The 9956-nt window shown below is 41.1% G+C and overlaps 1 protein-coding gene across 3 annotated transcripts in view; it reads right to left on the reverse strand.

Annotated features, from left to right (window-relative positions):
- PDK3 (pyruvate dehydrogenase kinase 3) overlaps positions 1-9956 on the reverse strand; it is a 68139-nt gene that overhangs the window by 6888 nt on the left and 51295 nt on the right. For all 3 annotated transcript variants that reach the window (XM_006770003.2, XM_015567987.1, XM_015567988.1), the window contains exons 7-9: positions 3287-3363; positions 1445-1546; positions 926-1036 (exon numbers count right to left, since the gene is read on the reverse strand). In XM_006770003.2, coding sequence (XP_006770066.1) covers positions 926-1036; positions 1445-1546; positions 3287-3363 — 290 coding nt within the window. The remainder of the gene's footprint in view (positions 1-925; positions 1037-1444; positions 1547-3286; positions 3364-9956) is intronic.

A 9956-nucleotide genomic window follows, 5' to 3' on the forward strand; every position in this document is an offset into this window, starting at 1 on the left:
CCTGGTCAAGGCAATGCCTTTCAAAATTGATTTTTCATGAATTTTCTTGAATCCAATGTAAGTGACTCCCTCTCTGTTTTCAACATGCTGAGTTAATAAACTCTGTCTTGAATAAACAATGCAAAATGTAAGATTTTATTCATGCAAATAAAATATAATCTTACGTGCTTACCAGTCAGGTAGAACTTGAAAATGAAGCTTAATTTATACCCTGAACCATTTTGCAGACTGATAGATGTTGCTGTGTTTAATGACAAAGGGTTCAATTGTTGTTTGTCAATTAGAAACACTCAGCAGGGGAAGAAAGTGTGGCCCTACCAGGATCTCAATGCTGCCATGGTAACCAGACTGTTCTCACTGCCTTAATAGGGCTGAAGGTTATTTCCAGAGTGAGACAGAAAGGGCTCTGAAAATGCATACGCCACCTATATGTTTCCTGCTTGTGCTACTTAATATAAAAAATGTAGTGTTCCTAATTTTGACATTTTAATTATATAAACAAATTTGGTGGGGAAGTTCAAGGGCCCGGAGTGATTTGGCCTCTATGGTATGCACACAAAAGTGCCAGGACCACACTACAGCCACGCATGCTGCACTGTTCCTTCGCTCACCCGCAATTGGACTTCCATCCCCTCCAGGGGTAGCTCCAGGTAGTAAATGGTGCTCCTGGAGCACCTGTAACCACAAGAAATGCCTTTTCTCTGTATTTGGGAGTAAGGCACGGAGCTCTGAGTGTGTCTCAGACAAATTAGAGAAATCTCAGTCCAAAGGCTTCACAAAGAAAGCAGCAGTGGTATAAAATTCTCCCTCCTCCAAGCCAGGCCCACACAGGGAGCATTCCAATTCAATGAGGCTTATGCCCAGCCGTGGGGAGTCCCTGCCCATGTTAATGGTCTTTCCTTAAGCAGCAGTTTAAGATGCTTACCAGAGGGGCAGCTCTTGAAGGCTCCAGGCTCGGTCTAGGAGCAGTGGAATACATGTAGTTAAAAAGACGATCTATTTTTCGAAGGGGGACGCCACCACCTAGGTCGCTGATCTGTAATGGAGGAGAAAGAAGAGGAGGGGGTGGTGGTGAAGTTGGGGGAGGGAGGAGTCATTCCAGACTTAATAGGAGACAAGTTTATTAAATAAAGCCATATGAGGTTACTCTCAAGTGTACAAGGGCTTTGAGCCCCCAATGAAATATGAACAGTGTAAAACAAAGGAGGTAGGAAAGTGTCATGGGATCTCACGGGCTTGGGTTTGAGACCCTGTTTAGCTCCCTGAAACACAGGCTGCTAATAAAGTTTAAACGAGGTAACTTAAGTCAAAGATCTAACATAGTGCTTGGCGAATACCGACATTCAGCAAATGTCAGTCTTCTTCCCTTCCCTCTGATTCCACAATGTCTAGATACTATGACATGAACTGACAATTAAAGTGTATGTACAAACAAAGCAGTTACCTTAACGGACAAGTCTTCTTTACCCAGAGTGACAAGGGTTTTAACCGCTGGGTAGGCCTCTTTTCTGTCTTCATAGAGTTCAACTGTTGCTCTCATTGAGTTCTGAAATAATAAGCCCTTTTCTTTACAACCTTCACAAACCACAATTAAAAAAAAAAAAAAAACTCACACGAGCTTACTTATGCACTATTTTTTGTGGGGGTGGGTGGATATTGGTTGCATTTATATGACATTTTTTCCCTCTAAAGAACTTAGCTCAATGTGGGTTCAGATCATGGAAACACTCCCTGGTGCTTTGTTTTTCATCTAGTTTAAGTCCCATCTACCATACTGCACATCGATTCCCCCCCCCCTTTTTTTTGTTAATCCATTGATATTTTTCCATTGATATTTAGAGAGAGTGGAAGGGAGGAGAAGAGACAGAGAGAAACATCGATGTGAGAGAGACACATCGATTGGCTGCCTTCTGCAATGCGCCCCAACCAGGGCCGGGGGTCATGCCTACAACCCAGGTACGTGCCCTTGACCAGAATCAAACCCAGGACCCTTCAGTCCACAGGCCGACACTCTATCCACTGAGCCAAACTGGCTAAGGCTTTCCTCCCTTTTTTCTTTTAGTTTAACTTTAGGGTATTCAAGCCATTCGACTTTCAACCAAGAGGAATGTTTTCATCGTGTGGCACAAGGCCGCAGAGCCTCACTGGTGAACCTGAAATCTACTTATCAGCCTGCAGTTTCAGAGTGCCTTTCCTCTAAAACAGCCGTGGGCAAACTATGGCCCGCGAGCCGGATCCAGCCCATTTGAAATGAATAAAACTAAAAAAAAAAAAAAAAGATGCAGGAGGCGCTGATCGATGTTTCTCTCTCATTGATGTTTCTAACTCTCTATCTCTCTCCCTTCCTCTCTGTAAAAAATCAATAAAATATATTAAAAAAAAACCCATTGTGGCCCTCGAGTCAAAAAGTTTGCCCACCCCTGCTCTAAAAGCAGGTGGAAAACCTGCTTCCCACAGAATGAATCATTTGGTTGAAAAAAAAAGTGGAAGACGCCAGTTAAAAAGAAGCCACAGCTGTTGAGGAGAAAGTTCACAACTGAATGCCCATCTCCACCTTTGAGTGTTGCATTAATAACAGCATCGTTTTGGGGAAGCAAATCAGCATAAGTGATTTTCAGGTGTTCAATTTAGGGTTTCGCACATAGTGGCAGAAATGAAATTTTAGCTCCAAAGCCTTGTGCCTGTAATTCTGCTACTGTAAATGCCATTAGTTACTGGTTAACAAAAGCAGCAGCTTAAGCCAGAGAGATTCTAAAGACTCTTTTTTGGGGGGAGGGTCTTTTTTGGTTTAATCCTTCCATATCTTTCTCCTCTGCCTCTGTCAGATCTTCTGAATTAATTTGAATATGTAAAAGGGTTACGGTAGCTCTCAGGACTAGAACAACTACTAATGCACCAGCACAGTTAATGTTCAGAGGCGTAAATATGTGTAAAATTGTTTTTATGTTGATCCATGTACCATCAATAAAACCTTGCCAGGTTTGGAAACTAAAAAGCATCTCTAATCTCCTAACTGAAGAAAAAACAGTATGGATTTTACATCAAATCACTAAAGTACAATTAAGCTTCAAAATCAATATATACTAATATTCACGAAGGCTACACTGTACACAGCAATTTTTCAGCTCACAGTGTACAAATTATAAAACCCACAGGATATCAGAAATAGAATTTTTTAAATGGTATGCAAAATCTTTTTCTTATGCTAATGTAATGAATCCATTATGCCCTGAATCAAAGTAATTTAAAATGAAGACTTCTTCCCATGTTGTTAAATTCCACTTACCTTGAACAACTCAAATAGCATGTGAAACAGATGTGAGGGCACATAAACTACCTGAATAGGTTTGCCTGGAGCTTTGGCTGAAAACAGAGACAAAATCGTCAATGAATAAGGACCCAAACTAGAAGAAAGTAAAAAATGTTTGCATTCTATTTTCTGAGTGCATAAAAAGGAACTCTACAAAAGGCTAATTTAGGTTTCCACCTCTAAAGGCAGGGCTGAGCGAATGCTTTTGAAGTCCAACAAATTTTTTTTTTTTGGGGGGGGGGAAGGCATCCAGTTCCTTTACTTACCAGCTATGTGACCCTGGGCAAATTATTCAAATGCTTTAGAACTTAGTTGAGTAATATTGGAATATTATCACCTACATTATAATGTTCTAAGCATTACATAATGCCACCCAAATATCACTCTGGTGTTTTTTTTCTTTTTAAAATGGTGAGCGAGAATCATTCATCAGCTGCCTCCTGCACGCCCCCTACTGAGAATCGAGCCTGAAACCCGGGCATGTGTCCTGACCAGGAATTGAACAGGTGACCTGTCGGTGCACAGGAGGATGCTCAACCAACTGAGCCACACCAGCCAGGGCTCATTCACTGTTTTTCAAATTGGGAGACACCCACCCCTACTACTGACCCCAGTGGTCAGCAGGAGGAATGTGAAGCCACAGATGAAAGGGGGCACATCTTTTTGGTGAATTAGACTAAAGAGCAATGTTAAATTATGACAAACAAGGCATATTATAGAGTAGAATGTAATGTTCACATGACTTTTCTACTAGGAGCTAACAGACAGCCCCCTGGAGATCTACAGTCCTTTCTCCTTGCATCAATGATTTTCTGGGGAAATCTAAGAAATGCCTAATTCCATGTCAAGCACTAAGAACAGTGTGAGCTACTGAGAAGATGCTAGAAAATGTAGTCCTCGTAACCTGAAATCACTTAAGAGACTGAAACTATGTGAACTTTCTTAAGTAGACCACAGACATACCCACCCATGTTATAATTTCAACCTAACTACTTCCTCTAATAAAGTACATAATTAACAGCATAAAGTAGAGAGAACATTTGTTTGGTTCTTAGTTTACAAAGAGCTTGAACGTACATTATCCAATTGAATCCTTGTGATAATACTGTGTGCCTCGTAGGGTGGGTGGCATTATTATGGGTGAAGACACAGCTTTGCAGAGGCTACGTGACTTGCCCACCAGAACAGAAGAGGCACTAAAACTGGACACCTGAACCAAGAGCTTTTGTGATTCTAAATCCTGAACCCTTTGATAATCAGTTATTTTTTAAATTACTAAGTTAATATATACAAATGATTTTAAAATTTGTTAAAAAGAAAACAAGTCCCTCCACCCTTTCCTATCTAACCCCCCAGACTGCACCCAGAGGCAGCCAGTGAACTCTTCTGTACTTTGCCTATAGATTCTAGACCGATCACTGCAGAGCACCCACAACAATGTACCAGGATAACATTTCCTTCCCTGTGATTCCCATGAAATGATCCATGCATCACTTGAAGAAGAATGTTCTTAGTCTTAAGGTGAAATGGATTCTCTTTATCGTCCTCCAACTGCTTAAAATCAGACTACCTTTTTTAAGTCGCCGAATATTTGGACCATGTCTTTCTGATACAGGCTTACATATTTCCCAGAACTTCTAACTACTCTTCCTCTTGGGTAACTGCACAAGAAACTTATGCTTTCCTCTCCATATCACTAAAAATCTTCCAGCTTTTTATTCTACTGCATGGTACCTACTCCATTCTTAAGGACTTTTCAAATTAGAATCAACTGCTTTCCAAACATGCTGCATAGCAATCATCCTCAAATCGTTTTTGATTGAAGTTCTAGAATGTTTTTGCTACTTTTTCTATCCCTAGTAAACACACCATCAAGACCGTCAGATAACCAACCTCAAAAAGGTGTGCAAGGGAGGTACATTTCTCAATCCTTAGTCCTCTGATTCACGTGATTGAAAGTTTGGCTGGGTACAGAATTCTTCATTCAAAATCATTTTCTCTCAGAATTTGGAAAGGGGGTGGGCCTGACAATGCAGCTGCTAAGTTTAAATGCCAGTCACATTTTCATTAACACTGCTGGTTTTCACCTGAGGCCTGATGCACCTTGGTTGTAATATTCTTGTTGAAGAATGAGGGACTGGATTAATCATTTCAGGTAGCTCTAACTTACACCAACTTCCAACTAACCCCTACCCTTTCACTTCCCATTTCAGTCCTTTGCACCTCCTGGCTCTGCTCCTGGAGTCCCTCCAGGATAACCTGTGGCAACAGGTACCATCTCTTCTGCTGCCTCCTTTGTGGCTTCTTCTGCTCGACATATTTCCCTTTGGTTACCCTAGCGCAGTGGTCAGCAACCTCATTAGTCAACAGAGCCAAATATCAACAGTACAACGATTGAAATTTCTTTTGAGAGCCAAATTTTTTAAACTTAAAACTATATAGGTAGGTGCATTGTTATTAACTTAATTAGGGCACTCCTATGGCTTAGGAAGAGCCACACTCAAGGGGCCAAAGAGCCGCATGTGGCTTGCGAGCCGCAGTTTGCCGACTATGGCCATATGGCAAGAGGCGATATCAGTGGGCCACTGATGAACCTCCTGGTTGCTTTGCTGTTTTTGTTTGGAGTACACTAAATGTTTGTTTGGACTAAAAGGCATGACTAGCTATATAAACAGCCTTCTGAATTCAACCTTTCTCACTCGAAATCTCAGGGAAATTAAAATACCTTTCATAGTTTTATTGTGTGTGTTTTAGTTCAATCAACACTCTCTAGGAGCCTTCTGAAGACTTGCTCAATGACTTGGACTTTTCTTTGGGGGCAACATAGTTTACATGTCTGTCCTTCCCTTTAAAGCCATGCCAAATGTTTTGTCCATGACTCTTTTCTAATCCCGGATCCAGGAGCTTTTATGTAGTGGACTCTTAATAAACATTTGCTGACTTTTTTAAATAAGATACAAATGGAATATGAATGTTCCATCTAAAGGTACATTTTAAAAAGTCAATGAAAAAAACTATCCAGGTTTTTCATGCTCGAGACTTAATGAAGTCTCTCTTTTGCACAGTCATTGCTCCAAATATCATTCATTAAAACAACATCTATTAAGTACCAAGAGAACGCTACATAAGATATGCAATTTTTTATTTTCAGACAATTTTCCTATAAGAATGAAAAAATAATGGAAGCTACAAAGAAAAAAAAAATGCATTCAAGGGAAAAGGGTTAATATCCAAAATTTATAAAGAACTCATATAACTCAACACACACAAAAAAACCCATCCAATTAAAAAATGAGCAGAGGACCCAAATAAACACTTCTCCAAAGAGGACATACATATGAAAAGATGTTCACTAATCATCAGCAAAATGCAGAGCCAGTACACTCAGCGGACAGCCTCAGACCACATCGACGCACCACCCGACTGCCTCCACAGTGACTCACTCAAAAGGCGGACCCAGTGGGCACCACAGCCTTCCCCAGAACATCTGCTTCCAAGTTCTCCAAAGCCAGAAGAAGGGCTTGAAGTATGGAAAAACTGGGCTCAGAACAAGAACGCTGAGCTAGAGACGGATACTCAGAACAGACTGGCGCACATTGGGAGACGCCAGCTTCTGCGATTCCAGGAAGATCTCATCTCTTCTGCTGTGGACAACTTGAATTATGGTCTCTGTCTAATGACACTGGAGGCTCGAAATGGAGAAGGTGAACCCTATGATCCAGATATACTCTACTATATTTTCCTGTGCATTCAGAAGTATCTTTTTGAAAATGGATGGGTTGATGACATTTTCTCAGATCTTACGTTCGATTCACAGAGTGGCTACATGAAGTACTGAAGGATGTTCAGCCCCAACTAACTCTACTTTTGGCTATGTCCTGCCCAGCCAAGTGCCTGAGGAGCCCCTTTGAACTAAGTCCTGCTCTGTGGGGTGGACCCAGCACAGCTGATCCTCCACAGTGGTCGTAGCCAGTCTTTGCAACCAACTGGCCTAGGGGTAAATCCTTCCCATTGAAAAGCCAACAGCAATCAAGGCTCAACTACAACAGAAGGGTGCACACAGCCCCCACATGGGGTACACCTGGAGTGCCCTGCTTGGGTGACTGGAGAGACTGAGCCACTGAACCCTACAGGACACATACTATACAAGGCCACTCTGCCAATTCCAGGAGACAAAGCAGCTCTACCTAATACACAGAAACAAACACTGGGATGCTGCCAAAATGCAGAGGCAAAGAAACATTCCAAGATGAAGAAAAAAAAACAGAAAAAACAAAACTCCAGAAAAAGGAGAAAAACAATCTACTAGATGTAGAGTTAAAAACACTGGTTATTGTATGCATGCATATAAGCATAACCAATGGAGTGACTCTACCAACCCCAGGTAATATAGCTAGTACATAGAAGGAAACACAAGTAGGCAGGCAAAATGAGGAGACAAATATATATGTCCCAAATGAAAAAGCATAACAAAATTCCAGAAAAAGAACTAATAATAGAGACAGCAATAAAAAAAATATCAAAAAAAACACACTGGTTATAAGGATGCTCAATTAACTTAGGGGAAGAGTAGGTGAAATTAGAACTTCCATAAAAAGATAGGAAACTAGAAAACAAAAAATAAACAGAAATGAAGATTACATTACAGGGAATCAACAGTGAAGTAGCTGAAGCAGATATTCAAATCAGAGATTTGGAAGATAAGGAAGTAGAAAACATACAATCAGAACAGCAAAAAAAAAAAAAAAGAATTCAAAAAATGAGGATAGTGTAAGGATAACTTCAAGCATACCAACATTTGCATCATGGGGGTGCCAGAAGAAGAAGAGAGCAAGATATTGAAAACCTATTGGAAAAAATAATGACAGAAAATTTCCCCTACCTGGTGATGGAAAAAGACATACAAGTCCAGGAAGCACAGAGAGTCCCAAACAAGATGAATTCAAAGAGGCCCACACCAAGACACATCATAATTAAAATGCCAAACATTAAAGACAAAGAATCTTAAAAGCAGCAAAAGAAAAGCAGTTATCTCATAAGCAATTACATAATATTGTAATAACTGTGTAGCATGGTGCCAGTTGGGGTACTGGAAATATCAGAGGGAATATCTGATTGTCTAACCACTATGCTGTATGCCCAAAATTAATACAAAATAATATTGAATGTAAACTGCAATTAAAAATAAAATTTAAAATATAAACAGATTTCTAAGAGGAAAAAAAAACAGTTGTAATAAGAGATTCAAGAAGGAAAAAGAGAGAAATGGTACCTGGGCACTTAGAGATGGTTAATCAATTCCCAAAAATCAATGCATAAGGCTATTAGAGACAATATATACTGTAGTTCAAAGTATACTAAGTAGTTCAAAGTCTCATTGGGGCCAAGTTCTGACTTAGGCATTTAATAGATATATTAATAGGTACTTAAGCCATCGGGGCCTCGGCATCCCATTTCTGAAATGGCGCAGAACTTATCTCACTGGGTTAATATAAGGATGAAATGAGATCATGGTGATAAACTAATTTACATAGAGCCCGCCACACTGTAAGCAGTCAATAAATGTTGCCTATTCTCTTAACTAAAAATTAATTTCTACAGTATTATTGGAGCTATCAGTAATGGCTTTTTGACTGCTGCATAGAACCATTTGCTTGAAAATATCCACAAAAGTACCCAATATTGAGAAACTAGAGGCCAACTATCCCAGGGTAGATACATAACCTTTCTATGAAACCTCTTATAACAAAATAGATAGCATGAGTTGAAATTTTTGTTTCCCACCAAATCTAAAGCTATCAACCTCCTGAGAGGAAAGACTAATCTAGAAATGAAAAATTCAAGTCATAACCATATAAGTCTTATCTTTCCCAAGTCAATCCTGAATTCTAGTAGCCACCCTTTTAAAAATATCCAGTATACCTGGCAGGTATGGCTCAGTGGTTGAGTGTCAACCTATGAACCAGGAGGTCACGGGTTGTGGGCTCGATCCCCAGCGTGGGGCATACAGGAGGCAGCCGATCAATGATTCTCTCTCATCATTGATTTTTTTCTCTCTTTCCCCCCCTTCCTCTCTAAAATCAATAAAAATATATTTTATAAAAATATCCAGTATGTGCCTGGTGCTATATTTGAGATCCCAGCAACATTATCCTTTCACCAGAGGCCTGGTGCATGAGATTCATACACTTGGGGGGTTGTCCCTCAGCCCAGCCTGCACCCTCTCACAGTCCAGGAGCCCTTGGGGGGATGTCTGACTGACAGTTTAGGCTCGCTCCCCGTAAGTCCAACAGCCTTAGCGCTGCTATGGAAGCGGGAGAGGCTCCTGCCACCGCCACTGCACTCACCAGCCGTGATCCTGGCTTCTAGCTGAGCGGAGCTCCCTCTATGGGAGTGCACTGACCACCAGGGGGCAGCTCCTGCATTGAGCATCTTCCCCCTGGTGGTCAATGCACGTCATAGTGACTGGTAGTTCCACAGTTCGGTTGACTTGTGTATTAGCCTTTTATTACATAGGACTAGGGGCCCGGTGCACGAAATTTGTGCACTGGGTGTGTGTGTGGGGAGGGGAGTGTCCCTCAGCCCAGCCTGCCCCCTCTCACATACTGGGAGCCCTCAGGCGTTGACCCCCATCACCCTCCAATCG

This window comes from Myotis davidii, unplaced genomic scaffold (genome assembly GCF_000327345.1).
Source record: "Myotis davidii unplaced genomic scaffold, ASM32734v1 scaffold1124, whole genome shotgun sequence".
Classification (NCBI taxonomy): domain Eukaryota; kingdom Metazoa; phylum Chordata; class Mammalia; order Chiroptera; family Vespertilionidae; genus Myotis; species Myotis davidii.